General features: G+C 35.7%; 1 protein-coding gene across 3 annotated transcripts in view; it reads right to left on the bottom strand.

Annotated features, from left to right (window-relative positions):
* The window catches only part of IFT88 (intraflagellar transport 88), a gene marked incomplete at both ends in the record, with an annotated part of 45,108 nt that extends 27,743 nt beyond the window's left edge, over positions 1–17,365 (bottom strand). Inside the window, 14 exons of one of the 3 annotated variants that reach the window (XM_084282399.1) lie at positions 3,260–3,359; positions 6,005–6,091; positions 6,588–6,658; positions 7,417–7,648; positions 7,739–7,849; positions 8,491–8,597; positions 9,982–10,086; positions 11,661–11,751; positions 12,345–12,414; positions 12,491–12,554; positions 13,680–13,733; positions 14,933–14,989; positions 16,191–16,253; positions 17,276–17,365. In XM_084282399.1, the coding sequence (XP_084138525.1) occupies positions 3,260–3,359; positions 6,005–6,091; positions 6,588–6,658; positions 7,417–7,648; positions 7,739–7,849; positions 8,491–8,597; positions 9,982–10,086; positions 11,661–11,751; positions 12,345–12,414; positions 12,491–12,554; positions 13,680–13,733; positions 14,933–14,989; positions 16,191–16,253; positions 17,276–17,365 (1,302 nt within the window). The remainder of the gene's footprint in view (positions 1–3,259; positions 3,360–6,004; positions 6,092–6,587; positions 6,659–7,416; positions 7,649–7,738; positions 7,850–8,490; positions 8,598–9,981; positions 10,087–11,660; positions 11,752–12,344; positions 12,415–12,490; positions 12,555–13,679; positions 13,734–14,932; positions 14,990–16,190; positions 16,254–17,275) is intronic. The other 2 variants (XM_084282400.1, XM_084282401.1) reach the window with 2 other exon arrangements.
* Positions 17,366–17,744: the final 379 nt, after the last annotated feature.

Below are 17,744 nucleotides of genomic sequence, written 5' to 3'. Positions count from 1 at the left end.
TAAAGACTATAGTGGAAGAAATCTATTTTTCATTTATAATGAAAAGTTCATATGACTCTGCACTCTATTCACTTACTGGTAACCATGCTGCAGGTCTCTTAAACCATTTCAGCAATTAGGAGCCTTAGGATGAAAACCAATAGCAAAACTCCTTTTGTCCTTGCAGAGTGGAAGTGCTCTCTTTTTATCATCAGCTAAATGAAATTTCTAAATAATTTTGTAACTTTTTAATCCCACCAATAATGTTTACTTAGATTCAACAATCATAAAACAGATTGCCCAAATTATTCTTTATAACATGATTCCATTGTACCTAAATTACTTGCTTAAAGAAGTTAGAAAACAGCTTGCCTGACTGAAGCAGGGTGTGCTAGAGACATTAAGGAGCTGCATAACTAACTTACAGGCTTTTATTTTAAAATTAATTTTCAAAGTTCTTATTTGAAATTAAGAAAGCATATTAAAAATCCAGTACACAAACCCTTTCAATAATAAAATAGTCTAGATATACTGTGGGAATCTCCAGCCTACATTTATTTTATTTTTTTGTTCAGGCTATTTTAAAATAGTATTAATTATAATGAGCACATTAAACCCATTAGAGTTACAGCAGAAATCCATTTCATTTTTTTTGGAAACTTAATAAAACCTTCAGCCTGAAACTAAATATTTAAAGAAGCTTCCATTCCTGTTCTTCAGCCAAAGGTGTGTTGACCAGGTGGTGAGTTAGTAAGTATATGAACAAAAGACAGACTGGATGAATGTAACTGGCAGCTGCAGTTATATTAGAAAAAAAAGACTTCATGCAATTACCATTCTGTAGTTCCACTCTACTATCAGGTAGTTCCAGTGCAGGTTATAGGTCTTCTACCACACAATCTAGCCAAAAGTGCACCTTCCCCATTTACTCCAAACCTCCAATGCCCTTCCCTCTCCCTGCACTGAAGTACTCCACAGGAACATCATCAACAAACTCTGTATCTCCTTTTATCTCTGAAGAGCAATTTTTATACCCTATATTGGATACTAACTGGAGATTGTGAATAAAATACCATCAAAACAGTGAATTCTTGAGATCATATTACTCTCTACCTCCTGCATATCTCTCACTCTCCAAAAATAATCAAAAAAGCTAATGTCAAAATTTTCCAAACTCTCATAGTTTTTTTTGTTTGTTTGTTTGTTTTATATAAGAAAAGTTATCTGTTAGACATGCAGTATAATAAAAGGATAGCTTTCTTGCTATATCTACAGGGAAGGAAAAGAGGACAGGGTGGACAGGAGCAGCTCAGGAATCCCGAAAAGCTTAAATACAGAGAAAGGAAGGTGGGCTTAAGTTAAGCATGTAGCCCTGTGTGCATCCTTCCAAGCTATGGGAAGGTGAAGGCCCTTAGAGTACAGAGGTATTCAGCCTCTGCTATAATTTTGCTGTATACCATCTCTCTATATTTCTTGCCACTTGTACATGCTACATTCCTTCTCATTGATTCAACATTCCTATCATTGAGTGTACTGAACAGCGCATGTTAGAAGGAAATTGAGCAAATCCTTTCAGATTTCTTGTTGTTCAGATAAAGTTGTTTTCCAGCTGCTGTCATTTCAAAATGAACCTTTTTTTCGTGTGATGAAAACCTGGTATTAAAAATTATACTGAAGCCTATTAAAAATTTCATTAAGAGCAAAAAATGCACTTGACATAAAATAAAACAATGTAAGGCACATGAACTTAGACAATAACAAAAACACCTGGTGAATTGCAGTATTAATTTATACACCTTCATTGGCAATTTATATGTGTATAAAAGGAAAGCTATAGCTAATAGCCTGCTGTGCATATTAACAAGAGATTAGGGATAATTTCTACTATGAGAGTGATTCAACATGAAATTCATTGGCAAAGATTTGTCTCTACTACCTACTGGATGGTGAGCTATAGAAAGGGACCTTACCTACATAAAGACATACACATAATTTCTACTTACATGGCCAAAAGTTACTTCACAAAAATCGAACAAAGCAATGAATAGGACGCGTGTAACAATATCTACGATACACGCTAAAATCACAATTATTTTGTTACCTTCATCATCTGAACTTCTGCCAGTTAAATTTTGAGCAATGACCTATGATTTTACTTGAAAGCACTGATACTGTGTCTTTTCTATGACCTTCCTCACTTGCTATTGTATACTGTAGCTTAAACCTTTATAGTATCTTTTCAGTAATAGTGATTCATACTAGTTCTTTATGATCTCTAGGCAGAAAATCTTTTATGAGAGATGTAGAACTTTCCAAACTCCCAAGCAGACGCTTAATTTAATTCCATTTTGTTTTTCAACAGCAGGATAGGAAGGCTGGCCGAAGTTCAAGGTGACATTATAACATTTTAGGTAATTCTGTGATGCACAGGTAGAACTGAGAAAAGCATAACATCAACAGTAATGAAACATATGAAATGCATCTGCAAATATTTTGGTATTAAAGTCAACCAAACAGCGAAAGATTCAGATCATACTAATGAAAATAACCTCCTGGCTGATTAGCAAACTGCTCTTTAGGCTCCAATTCGCTATACTGACTACATTTCACAGAATCACAGAATCACAGAATTTCTAGGTTGGAAGAGACCTCAAGGTCATCGAGTCCAACCTCCAACCTAACGCTAACAGCCCTCCACTAAACCATATCCCTAAGCTCTACATCTAAACGTCTTTTGAAGACTTCCAGGGATGGTGACTCCACCACTTCCCTGGGCAGCCTGTTCCAATGTCTAACAACCCTTTCAGTGAAGAAATTCTTCCTAACATCTAACCTAAAACTCCCCTGGCTCAACTTAAGCCCATTCCCCCTCGTCCTGTCACCAGGCACGTGGGAGAACAGGCCAACCCCCACCTCGCTACAGCCTCCCTTGAGGTACCTATAGAGAGCGTAATGTATATAACTACATTATAGTTAAATTTCCTTTAACTATAATGTGAGATTGGACACCCAGTGAAGGTAACAAAATGTAGGTGTCTTAATTTTGAAATGAACTCCATTCACTGTAACTTCTATGGCAGAAATTTCATTTACATGAAACTCATCTCTTGGCAATGTGTTTTTATAAAGTTATTCTACTGAGCAGATTCAATATAATTATTGGGCTTGCACAGATCATTCTTATCCTTGCTGAAAAACATGCAGTGGTTATGCAAAATGTCTTTGACAATACAATATTAAAAAAAATATATTAAAAAAAAAATGTTAAAAGTTGCTATACCTGGTTAAAATCCTGTTGCCTCAAATAAGTAGTGGCTTTATTTATTTCCAGGTCATTGGCTAGCTCTACATAGTGGGAAGCTTTCACTACTTCAACACACCTGCAAGAGAAAGAAATCTGAAAAACAAAATGCATCTGTGCAAATGCCACTTTGATATATACTTTTGCTGCCAATTCACTTTCCAAATGTCCTTAGCTATTCCTTCTTTACAAAGGCAAACAGCACGTTGATTAAAAATATTTATGAACACATTTTGTTCCCATAATCAACCTCAATAACTGTGTTCTCATTATATTTAGGCCACTGACTGAAAAAAAAATATGTTATTTTCCATCACCGAGTGAACTTTGCAATACTGATGTCAAATATTGACCCAAACAGATGCTGGATAAATTACTCAGTGCTTGGTTTTGGATTCCATTCTTTGAAATGGAATCTTGGTTCCGTTCTGTTTTTAGATTTTTTTTTTTTTAATGTCGGAATTATTACAGCAAAATAGCACAGAGCTCAGGACGCATATTTGACCTGCACTAACACACGTTCTGTGAAAATACTCACATATTTTGTGTATGTTATCTTTAATTAATATATCTGTTAGTATTTTCACAGAAATACTGAGGAAAATAGGGACAATATGCAAAATAAAAACATAGAAATAACTCCTAAAGTAACACTCAGCCTTTTTATAAAGCCTTACTTATACTCACTTCACACTATTGTTTTTGGGGAAACTCCTTCTTTGGACAGGTTCTCTCAGCTCATTTTTCAGACCTGATCTCCTGTTGCATATATTACCAAACCCATAAGGCAGCTTTGTGAACAGATGGTAGACTGTGTTCCTGAGCTACGTAATAATAAAGTCATCATCATAAACTTTTTTCTGCTCATCCCCCAGTTCCTTTTGGCTTAGGGTCTTCTGCAAAGTGAGGGGAAAACAGAATGAAGGCCCCAGAACAGTTTTCAACTGTTACTTCTAACCATAAAATACAAAGAGAGCTATCCATCTGTTCCTTATGATGACAGAATAGTCCCAAGATTATGTCACACTTCAAGAACTCTCAGTGAGAAGTTATGACATAGAAAGAATATTTGTCCCCACTTTAATTTTCTTTACAAAAATAATCTGATTAAAATCACATTTAATATTCAGAATACTCATGGCAAACTGTAGTACTCAAAATGCGCGTTAAACTAACATTTACAACTTCTTGTTGGGCTTGAATACTTCAGCCTAGGAGAGTAAAGAGTAAATCTGTCCTGATATATGCAAAACAATCCCACGTCTCACCATTTAGTTGTTTAATTAACAGATATGAAAGAGAATGTTTTACTTCATTAAAAGTATTTTGTGGATAGCGCCAAGGAAACTGAGTATCTGACAAACTGTGAAATAAAGGAAACTTACTTGGTTTTCATGAAGAAAAAACAAGATATGGAACAAACAAATCAGATTTACTCAGCATCTGCTAAGAATTTATAAAGCAACAAAATTATTTTCACAAGACATATTGTTCTGATAAGTCAGAATGGGAAAAGCAGGGAAATGATTGGATTATACTGATTATTAAATCATCAAACACCACCTTGTGGGCTGTGGCAGACTAAACATGTCCTCAACATGAGAGATTATTTCATACTCCTATAAATTGCTTCATTAATAAATTACAATCACAGGACCTTCAAATTTTGGAAATATACCTAATTGGAAAAAAAAAAAAAAAAAAAAAAAAAAAAAGTAAAGGCAGGAAAGTTCCTTTTTCGTATCAAACTTCCCTACCCTATTTTTTCAAACATTAAGAAAATCTAACATTGAACATATCTGTTAGTAATGCTGTGGTTGCAGATTCATTTGTGTACATTACCTTCCAATCAGGTTATAAAAATACTTAAAATATCAAAATAGGTCCTTATAATAGAAAATTTTAAAAGTTAACAATATAGCTCAACAAGTTATACTAATAATTTTTATGCTGTCATTATAGAAAGTGTCTTTTTAAAAGAGTATTCTGTAAACCATAAATCGAAAAATAAACTGGATATAAAATCCAGAACACTAAGCTGTATCACCAGCCCATCACTGTATGTGCTTCTATATATGTTAAAGAAACAGTAGATTAAGTTTACATTTCGAATCACAGAATGCTTTAGGTTGGAAGAGACCTTACAGATCATCCAATTCCAACCCCTCTGCCACAGGCAGGGACCCCTTTATTTATAAACATTAAGTTTAAAAATTAAACACAACTAAACGTTTCTAGTAAGATTTAGATTTCAGTGTTTTGTATAATGACTTTGTGGAATAGTGAGAACTTCTTCAGCACCCCAAGCCTTCATTATGCTATCTGCTACCTTACCATAAGGAATTGTGATTGTCTTCTGTACAGCGTTTGAAGGTCAAGACTTATTTTAATAAGTTCTTGAATTGTCAAATTATTTTTCAAATGTAATTAAATTTAATTTTCAAATGTAATTGAATTTTACAAAACTCTCTTTGTGCTAATACACAACAGTATGAAAGATATAATTAACAGTTGAGTTTCAGTAATGCAATGAAATTCTTTTTTTTTTTTTTTTTTTTCCTCCAGTGGATTATGGAGGCAAACTGAAAACAGCCTGCACCCTGTGCTTGAGATGTGCAACAAATTGTATTTTCCAGACTCTTTAAGTCTGTGAACCCGGTCTAATAACCAGCACCAGAAACTGACACACATGTTAGACAAAATGAAGGCCTGCTTCACTCTTACCAGTCATAGCCAACAGCAAAAGATGTTTCAATAACTGGTGCAATCAGTTTAGCAGCTGTCATGATGTATTCCTCTGCCATGGATTTCCTAAGGAAAAAGAAAAAACACACAAAAAAAAAACCACAAACATGTCACTATTTCAAAACCATGCAAAAAATAACCAAACCATGTTCTTGCCTTTTCCTGCACTCAAGGGACAATCTAAGAACTCCATCTAACCAGTCCCCTGCTAATGCCACTGCCCTTTATCTTCACAGTGGTCTGTTTTTCTTGTCTTCCTTTCACTGCACACTGTAGTTGTATTTTTAAAGCAAAACAACATAAAAGCTGCAAATTTAAGCCATGTAAACCATAACACGTGAGATAGATGTTTTATTTATAAACCCCTATTTTATATACATATTTTTTTTACTGTAGGCCACTAAACTCAGTGATCCAATTGGTTCTTCCAAACAAGTTATTTCTTAAACATTATGAGGACACTTTTATATCAATAGCTGTGGACACACAACAAGATTGTTAATACTTTCAGGAACTAAAATCCATGGCATTAGAGGCAAGAAAGAACAGACTTCACTATTACCTTTCTCGTTCTATTTGTCTTAAACTGTCATTTTTAATGGCTTCAATCAGTAGATTGGTATGTGGATCATCCTGAATGGGGACAAAACAACTGTAAGCAATTATGCATGTATGTATATATGCATTTTACTCATTTTATAGGCAATTTGACCGTAAACATAAACAGATTACATAGACTACAATGTCAGTTATTTACTTTTCACATTTTGAAAACCTGACTTCAATTTAAAGTAGTTTTAAATCTAAGTACAAAATCTGAAGTTTGACATTACAACTACTTTCATCTTGTTTCAGAGTTCAGCCATGTGGTCATGAGGAAGTCCAGATTCCAACAAATTCTAAGCTAAATTAAACATCTATAAACTTCACTAAAGTCTTCCTTCTATAAAATACGCTACCATATTACAAGTTTTATTAACATTCATTTGAGATTACTTGCATTAATTCACTCATTCCTTTGCTCCTTTTATTTTAGCTTATAAATCATTTACTATAATGTTAGGTAACTAAAGGAGGCAAAGCAATGAATGAGCTAAGTAAGTCAGCCAGCTGAATTTCAACAAAATCTTTAAGGAGACAACTGTGTGGTATGGATATTATGTAAACCCTATCTTCTGAAAAAAAAAATAAAAAAAAAGATTTGAATATTCTCAACGTATTTTACATTTCTGAGCAGTACTGTCACACTTAATTCATTCTACTAAAAACGTTATTTTAGATATGTAAATACTCATCAATTTACATATTCACTATCATCAAAGCATTCAATATCTCTTCCCCTTTCTCCTGAATTATCATATGAAAACATAGCTTATTTTGTTCAAACTTACATTTGTTGAAATGTATTTGTCATCATAATCCACTTCCAAGGGAACTGCAATCAGTTTTTGGAACGATTTTTTCATTTGTTCACTGTCCCCAATAGCAAAATAACATAGGATCAAGTTGAAGCCTGCCTTCAGATTTGGGGACATGCTCATTATATGTTCAAAGGAAGAAATGGCATCAATGTATTGGCCAGTTTTAATAAATGCAACTCCAATATTTTGCATTATATTAATCCTAAATAAAGAAATCAGAATTAGATTACATTTTAAACTATGACATTGTACTTAAAACTTGCGTTTCAGAACCCTAGTAGCATAAACTCACCTCATCTCTTTGTGGACACTAGGAATCTGGTCTAGAGCCATACGGTAGAATTTGATAGCTTTGGAATAGTTCCGTTGTTTTAAATATATATTTCCCATATTGACCTTCAGTCTACCTATCATAAGAAGTGAATGAGTTACAGTCATTTAAAGCATAGTTAGAGCATTTTTTAAAATTGTTTCAAAGGGAGAGCAGAACAACTTTCTAATAAATTTGTCTTCATTATAGGGTACCAGTATTCCTTTAAAGAAACCCTGCAAGGAACAGCCTCCTGGTAACTTTCACCCAGGAGTTAAAGTAATAGTGAAGCCTAAAAAAGAGCTATCAACCTAAGATGTATATCTGATTTTGATTGTGAATAGAGGAATGAGGTAGTATTTTTTATAGTGCTCTCCAAGAAGGCAGCTGTAAATAAGTATCTCTGAGAAAAAGAGAGTGGAGTCTGTAGGAGTCTCAAAGATGTGCAAAAACACTGAAGGAAGATTTTAGAAGGGCAAGTTGAGTCAAAAGAGAAAAAAATAGAGCAGACAATGTAGCGTGTTCCATGAGAAAATCATGTATTTGACTTTATGCTTAGCTTAGAAAAGATTTCATGAGCACAACCACACTAAATTAGAGCAGGTCAGACAGTGTGTATCTGCCACTCACCCTGGCAGATATGAGAACTGAGATCTCTGTGAGTCAACACCAGGCAGATGAAGTCCTGATTTAGAATGCTTGGCTACCAATTTTAATTCATTTTGGAATGTAACCTACCTCCATTGCTGAACATCTTATTCTTCACTATAACTTGGTAAGTATTCAGTGCTTCAGCATACATTTCATTAGCAGCATACTGACTAGCCAGATTGAAAAGAACCTATCAAAAAATGGAATTATAGGTACAAGAAAATAAAGTTATTCTCTCAACAGTAATAAATCTGAGTTCAAAGCAGACAGTTTCAGATTAATTTTACCTACAAAGTATTGATTTCACTCCCATCTTTGATGATTCTTTGTTCTTGTACATTGACAGAGTTCCAAATCTCTTCATAATTCTTTTATATTTATATATATATTTATATTATACATTAATATATATTATATATTATATTAATATTTATATTATATATTAATATATTTATATTCTTTTATATTCTTCTAATTAGTTTATATTTTTTTACTTAATTACCAACAAAAATCATGTTACGTAAAGACAATGTTATAATTCAAGGTTATTAGAAGCATTTGTTTAAGACAATACTCAGAAACTCTGTAATTTATGACTAACAACATGTGGAAAACCGTCCTACTATCAGTGGTCCCTCAGTTTACAGAGAGAGAATTTTCTGAACTGTTGTTTCAAAACAGAAGTTCTGTTGGTGTCTGGTAAGATACTTTAACATTTTTCTCCCCAGCTTTACTCTGAACTTCACTGTAAAATTAACGACTGAGTCTGCCTAACTTGATGTATTCATTGTTTATCATTTTCTCTACAGCATACCTGGAGTATAACCTTAAATTTCTCCTGAGTATTTTTATTTATGTTGTAACCTTTAAAAAATAATAATAATTTGAAAACCAGAAAGTAAATCTAGATACCTGCTTTAAAAGTCAGGATATTAATATATCCTTTTTCATATAATATATTCCCTGACTCTTTATGGTTCAAGATAAAGGCAGTGTCTGTCTGATCTCTCCTGTTTTCTTCATTATATTTTGTAGACTTTTTATTTTTGAAGTATGGGGTTTACATTTGTTATATTTTGATATTTTAATATGCATGTTTTTTACGTGAGTAGGTAGCTGTAATTAATGTTCATGGGTGCAATTCTTCAATTAATGTTGACTATGTGATTCCTGTGGTACTCAAGAGGCAATAGACTTGCAAGGGAATAGATTTGATAATGTACATGGATCTTTGCAATCCAACGTTAAGTTTTTAACTTTACGAAATCATTCATTTTATAAACTTTTTTTTTCTTTTTAAATTTATACTGTATCTTATCTGAACACGCAGGGAAGTGGTGCAGTCCCCGTCCCCTCACCCCTGGAGGTAATTAAGAGATGTGTGGACGTGGTAATAAGGGACATGGTTTAGTGATGGGACTTGGTAGGTCAGGTTTATGACTTGATGACCTTGAAGGTCTTTTCAACCCTAAATGATTCTATGATCAGAATAAACTCACTTAGCAAACACTGAAACGTCATTAGTAGGTTAGCTGCCAACATGCTTCAGTCATTGAAGATTTCTAAGCACTTACTGAGTAAGTGAGATCTAAGTTGATGTTGTCTGGAGTAGAAATTTGTTCACGTTGTCTCACCAATACTCTCTCCTTTCTTCCAGCTTCTTTTGCTTTTTCCAGAGCCTTAAATAAATGACCAAAATTTAGTGATGCCTTGAATCTTACTAATCCAAGACCACAAAAATACATTCAAAACAAGAATGAAAATAATATACTTGTGTACGCTTTCTTCAGATGCACAGACCACACAAAGTGCTTGAAAAGCGACTGGTGTGTTAGGATGGACACAGGCTCTGCAGAAGCGACAGGCAGAACAGGCAAGGGAGGGTCTTGGTGCTGCATGTAGTGGAGGGGTTGGACAGCATGGAGCTCCCAGCTGGCAGTGACACAGCTGAGAGCCTCTGGGTAAGGATTAAGGGACAAGCAAATAAAGAAGATGTCATGGGAGTCTACTACAGACCACCCAGCCAGGATGATGACACTGACAAATTAGTCTTGAAGTAACTAAGAGATAGCTTCTAGATCAGCCGCCTTGTGCTTTTGTGTGACTTCAACTTGCCAGATATTAACTGGGAATATCACACAGCTGATACATCAGGTCCAGGAGATTCCTAAAATACCTTCATGGTACAGGAGCTAAGGGAGCTAACTAGGATCCTAGATTTGTTGCTTGTAATCAGAGGGTCTTGTGAGTGAAGTGCTGACTGATGGCCATCTCGGCCATGGTGACCATGAACTAGTCGAGTTTAAAATCTTTAGTGATAGAAGGAAAACTGTCACCAAAACTTCAACCCTGGATATGGTGAGAACAGGCTTCAGGCTGCTTAGGGAACTAGTTAGTAAGGTCTCCCAGTACCCCAGTAGTTTAGGAGCTAGAGTCATCCAAACCAAAGGATATGGAAAAAAAATATAAGCCTTGTCTTAAGAAGTAACAGTTGGAAGTTATTTTGATACACAGGAACCCAACCAGGGTTGATGTGCTTTATTGCCACTGTCCTGTGAAGGGTAATAGTGTTTGCAGTTCGGGGTGTGCTTAGCTTGGAAGGTCCCCTTGTCTGAAAAACTGAAAAGAAGATGCTTGCTGCTCACCTTGCTGCTAATTCCTTATGGCCCAACAAAAGCAATATAGTAAGAATCTTCCATATGCTATAGCACTAAACAATCCCTGACAGCAAAGGCTACCATGGAGTAGGCTTACATGCAATTGCCCCTGGTGCTAAGGATCAGTCCTGGATGAAAATGACATTATCCAAAAGGCCTGAGTAATACCAAGAAAATAGAAGGCCACTCATAAAAGATCTCTACACACCTAGGGATCAATTGTTGCAAAGATGCCATTTTACATGCATGATTTGGAAGAAAGTTCTGCCATTTCCATAGAGTCCATATGTTGAACTGGACTTATCTGTGCCAGTTATGATTAATAGATTAGACCTACTTGAAGAGACCAGTGGAGATATGGGGGAGGGAGTCTTTATAACACTGAAATTCTAATAAATAAATACACAGCAATAGAAGTCCTATCTTTACTGGGGGGCAACACAAGCCATCACTGTATCGGAAGAGTCATAAAATTAGAATTAAGATGATCTTAATAAAATTTGAAGCGTTTGAACCCCAAATTAATCTGAAACATCTAGTTATGCAAATTGTGCTTCAAATAATACCAAAAGAGAAATGAAATCCAGAAAAAATACCAATTTCAAGTCTCCACAGCTGTTGGCAATGCAACTTTCTTCAACCAGTTCATTCACTTTTTTTTCTAACTGCCTAATCTTCTCTTCTGAACTAAACAAAACAAAACAATAAAAGGATTGATTACCACCAGTAATGTAATGGCAAATGCTAAGTTTTTATGCAGGGTTTTTATGCAGGATACTCTCAATAAAACAACACAGTGATATATCAGGTCACAACTAACCAGTTTTCCCATCAAAGAAAATATAATGTGAAACTATGCCAGAGAGAATCCTCCAAAGGTATCACATTCCTACACACAAAGACCTCAGAGAACATAAATCCTCTTATGAGAACAAGACAGACATGCAAATTTGTTGAGGTGAAACGACAGAACAAGCAGATGAACTAGTGAAATTTCCAAATAATTTCCACAACCTTGTTCAGTCTTAAGAGTATTTGTGTAGCTGTTGCTATATCCAGGCTGCTAGGCTCCAGTCAGACCCAGAAATCTCTCAAATCAGACTGTCCCTAAAGTTAGTGCAATTAGTCCGTGGAGTCAGCTAATCATGTATATAAATGTTTGTGGCACCACACAAAGTTAAGAGTTTGGCCCCTCAATGATTTTTAATTGCCTGGATGTTTCTAAGCTCTACTATCAGTTGTTTTTTGTTGCTGTTAATACTTTGAAATTTAGAACAAACCTGTCTGGATTTTTCATTTCCAAAGGTGGAGCAGGACCTCTTGCTTGGCCAAGAGGATCAAATAAAGAACCTGCAAAATTAACACAGTACTGAAATTTGTAAAATAACATCTTCATCTGGCAGATAGCAATTTCTACAAACCATACCTCTCATAGCTGCCTTAGTGTAACCTGCAGCATGCACTGCTGTCATGGGTCGAGAAACCCCATCCTTAAAAACAAAGAAATATTAAATGAGCATTCCTAAAAAAGCAGATCGTGGACAGTATGTGAATCAGTTACATATTACAAAACCTTTAAATACAACAAACAATTGTTACCACCTCATAAATTGAGTATTTTAAAACTGTTTTTATTGACCTGTGTATTTCTCAAATACTGTACATTATAACTGTCCACAAAGAAGAGGAACAAACACTACATGGAAACTATAACTGATACAAATGTGCACTGGAAATCGTACATGTATTCACAATACTGAATTTCAAACATTTTTATTTTTAGAAAAATGTTAAGAATTGTTGGTCTTGAGATCTGTAATGTGCTCTAGCTTACTGTCACACCGTTTCAGAAATCAGTTTTTTTTCTTTTTGTTACTAATTTTATATGATTTTTAGACTTTGCTGGTAATCAGAATGTTTGATTTGATTTATGCTTATTTGGCTTATGCATCAAATTTTTGGCTTGACCTTGAACCTGCTCCACCTTCATTATATTGCCTTATTTTCTGGACTTTTGTTTGGATGTGGCCACCATTTCTATGTGGAACCTACTTGGCTTGCTCAGGTACTGTGGTTCTGTTTGGATTGGTGAGGCCCCCTGCACTGCTGTCCATGTGATTTCTTCCTGGGCTCCTGGTTTGGCTTGGCTTGCCCTCCCTTAGGGAGCAGCCCCATTCCTAATGCTCTCTGATAATTCCTCTTTCCCACCTGGGCTGATACAAAGTGGATGCACATTGATATATATTTAATGCTAAGTCAATGGTGGTGTGGAAAGTCATTGATGTGTTGAAGTAAATTCTTTCTAGAGCACAAATACATGAGAAAAACGTAAAAAACTGATTCTTTTTTTCTTCCTATTTTAAAAGAAATTTATTCATTGCATGTCAGGAAGCATTAAAAACACTTACAGTGATATTTCCTCCAATCATGTGCTCAGGTAACATACTCAACAAAAACATTTGCTGATAGCAGTAGTATTTTAAAAAAGTACAAATTTAAAATATTTTTTTGTATTCTTATTTCAATTAACTCTTAAATATTTGTATCAAACCCAAACATGTAGCAGATATAACTGCTGTGACACAATATAAAATATAAATACTAAAAACTTTTACCTGTATAGCTCCTGTCATTGGTCTTCCCATAGATGAAGTTAAAGTTGCCTTTGACTACAAAAACAAGGAACTTGTTTGAAACTAGCATTCACAAGGCATTAGAAGCCTTTAAAGGCTATACATAATCTTTCTACAATTTAGTTTTAAGAGGTTATTAAGCTCAGAAGATCTTAGCAAATGTCCCATTCACATTATTTGTGTGTAATATACTTGTGCCTGGCAGACTTGAAGATGTGGAGCACTTCAGTTAGCACAAATTTATAATACTGTTTTTATGTATTGGGATATTTCTGCCAGGCATTTTAAAGATGTAATTTCCATGGAAATTTCTAAGGCAGCAATATTTTCCATCATTAAACTGCAGAAATTAATTTCAATTATTAAAAATTATGCATTTAAAAATCCATTACAAGTAATTTACACAAAACTGTGCAGTAAGGTTCTGAGTATGGCTGGTACAAGATTACAAACTGTAATTTGTCTATTTTATTATGTTTTGGATAGCCTCCAAAAATCGTTATCACTGCAGAGTTTTTCTGCACTTAACTACGAATTTTGGGGAGAGATTTTAACATACTTTCATGCAGATTTATTTTACAGTAAACACAGATGTGCTTTGAAAGTGCCAGTGGCTATCTTTTCCATTAGCTGACATGCCACATATTGTCCTTCAGTATTGCTGTTACAAGTGTAAAGGAGTAAATGTATGAAACATTAGTAAATACTAAAGGCTGCTACACATGCAATACAAGTAGACAAAAATAGAAGGTCTTCAGGCCATAAGAAAATATTCTTGATTTCTACCCCTAAGTTTTACTGTTTTACCTACTATTCATCACATATCATGATTGGTTTTTTTATCCTGCTTAAGGCTGCATTTACATTAATAAGGATTGTGGAGCAGGAGAAGCAGATTTGTAGAGTGAAACAGGTAGTACTATGGACTGGACAGTGCTTTGGGAGTTTCCACCTCCAGGGTGGTCCTGTGGACTGATCCATTACTGGTTGGAGCACACTTGATCTACTTTTAGAGTGCATCACTTGATTTAGCTCAATTCAAAAGAGCATAGGTTGCACACTCCAAGATCAGTCTGCACTTAGAAAATTAATGAGTAAATGCGTATGACTGGAGAGGAAAACTTAGACAAAAAGATCTTACGTTTTGCAAGGAATTAAATTATAAACTTAATTTTTGGCATTTTTTTTGGTAAATATCTCACTTTCGTTATATATACAAAAGAAGAAAAACCTACCCCAAATGCAGTACCTAAAGGTCTCGAAGCTGATGTACTGGGAATTTTGGCTGTCACCTACAAGGGAGAAAGAAAGCAATGAACAACTGTGTGTTAATTAGTATTTTTACACAGTGAACTTGTACAAATTATGTTTCAATTGTTACACAATCTGTAGAAACAAATTACTCTGGCAAATAAGTAACGCTAATCAGATAGTTGCAGCTCTTCTTTAGTCATAAAACATATAGCTCAGAAGTGCAGGTACCAAACCTGTATTTAGTTTTGAAAATTGATAGGGGTTATGTCACAGCTAAATGAAAGTAAGAATTGATGTAATTTACATGAATATGGAGGGGAAAAAAAATCAGAACAACACACAGTTTTCTAGATTACACTTTCTAGTATGTATCTCAACCTTAGGATAATGCCAGGGCCAGCAGTTGTTTGCATAGAATATTAAAGTCCTTTCATAGTATTTAGTTTTGTTCTTTAATAACGCTTTATTTCATTTCATCAAACATCAATACACATTTCCAACCAAAATTCCTTGTTTGCTGTCTTCCAGCTTAACTCCAGAACTTAACAGAATTAATACTCTGCTAATTTTTTAGTTTTCTATAGATATTTAATCCATGTCTTCATATTAGTAGTAGACAAAAAAGGTAAGAGACAAACTTTGCTTAGGTATCGGAGCTAAAATTAGAGCTAGGGCTCTAGAGAACTTCTGCACTATTAGTGTAGAAGTACCTGGAGTACTACATTTGCCTTTGGGGCCCCAACACAAGACATGGACCTGTTAAATCAGGTCTGGAGGAGGGCCATGAGAAGGGCAAGGGCTGGAGCACTGCTCCTGTGAGGACAGGCTGAAGGAGTTGGGGTTGTTCAGCCTGGAGAAGAGAAGGCTCCAGGAAGACCTTACAGAGGCCTTACAGTACCTAAAGGGGGCTACAGGAAAGCTGGGGAGGGACTCTTTGCCGGGGGTGCAGTGATAGGACAAGGGGAATGGCTTTAAACTAGAAGAGGGGAAGTTTATGTTAGATATAAAGAAGAAATTCTTCCCTCAGAGGGTGGTGAGGCCCTGGCACAGGCTGCCCAGAGAAGCTGTGGATGCCCCATCCCTGGAGGTGCTCAAGGCCAGGCTGGATGGGGCTTTGGGCAACCTGGTCTGGTGGGAGGTGTCCCTGCCCATGGCAAGGGTTGGAACTGGATGATCTTTAAGTTCCCTTCCAACCCACGCCATTCTGTGATTCTATGATATATTTTAATATGTACTTACAGGGGGTCTTCTCCCATGACTTGTTCTTGCTGCCTGTTGAAAACCTATATCATTTTCTAAATCCTAGAAAGAATAGTAGAATTTATTTAAACCTCTACATTCAAAGCAACAATCCCAGACCATTTTGACTACTGAAAGCAGACAGATAAAAAATGATTCTTCCAAAAACACTTGATAACTGAATGATAAGTTTTACTGATAATAAGTAATGATTTTAGTTGGTCTATCTTTTTTGGTATTTTAGATTAAGAAATTTTGATTATTTCCTGAAAAATGTAACCCAGAGGATGCAGAACTTAAGTGATGAAATATAACTTTTTTTTTTTTTTTCCTGTCAAAAGCTTGCTCTTAGTTGTTTTTCTGAATTTTAACTGACATGAACGTCTGTCAAGCCCATGCATTAGGATATCTCATGTCATTGAGGTTATGCTGAAACTCCCATGGACTTCACTGTAGGGATTTCATGCAGAATGCCAGGGAAGTCTGGCAACACTAGTTCTGCTTTAGGCAGGGTTGTGGGGTTTGGACCAAAATACACCCCTGTTCCCTCCAATTCCACTACACCATCAGTTTCCAGAAAGTGGTCTGCAGCATTACGTTGTCATTCCAGATGCTCTTCTGGTTGTACAGAGAGCTGCAGGGTGGGAAACTCTACTCATTTCTCATCTCCCTCAGCTGCAGCACAGTAAGAGACCAACAACTGGTAAGCTATTTCTTTTATCAGGAAACTTGCTGCTGCACACCACACTGAATGTGAATATAAACTTCAGATAATTAGAATTCAATAAATAATATTTAATTCATAACATAAATATAATTATTAATTTATTAGAATTTAATAAATTCTAATTTTCTGAAGTCTATATTCATTACAGTGTATTAGACTTGCTACAGAAGTGTTTTGTTGTTGAAGGTAACTATCAGAAATATTATTCCAAAAGATCCTGGTGAAACTTCATATTTCTTGCTAAATACAGAACATTTCATGTCAAAGCAGCAGTGTCCTTGCATATTACTGTACCCAAGTTTGTACTTAAAAATGAATCCTATGTAAAGGGAAGATGGGAAAGAGCAAGCATTTTTACCTCTGTGTCAAAAGTGGGATTATAATCATTGTACCCAGAATAAAGGTCATCTTCATCTTCCTCAGGGGCCAGGTGCACATTTTGCATCATTTTTCTGTGAAATATTAAACATGCCAAACATTGCATATAAGACACATATAAATCTTAAATATAATGGTGATGCAACCACCTCCCTGGGCAACCCATCCCAGTGCCTGACTGCTTGTTCTGAGCAGAAATGTCTCCGTATTTCTAACCTGAACCTCCCCTGGTGCAACTTGAGGCCATTCCCTCTGGTCCTATTATCTGTGCGAAGAGGCCGACCCCCAGCTCCCCACAGCTTCCTTTCAGGCAGTTGCAGAGAGCAATGAGGTCTCCCCTGAGCCTCCTCTTCCCCAGCCCAACCCCCCCAGCTCCCTCAGCCGCTCCTCACAGGCCTTGTGCCCCAGGCCCTTCACCAGCTCCGTAGCCCTGCTCTGGACACGCTCCA

The sequence above is a fragment of the Netta rufina genome (assembly GCF_964035555.1).
Source record: "Netta rufina genome assembly, chromosome: 1".
NCBI lineage: Eukaryota > Metazoa > Chordata > Aves > Anseriformes > Anatidae > Netta > Netta rufina.
The sequence above is the reverse complement of the archived record's forward strand: the minus strand, read 5'-3'. Positions and strand labels throughout refer to the sequence as shown.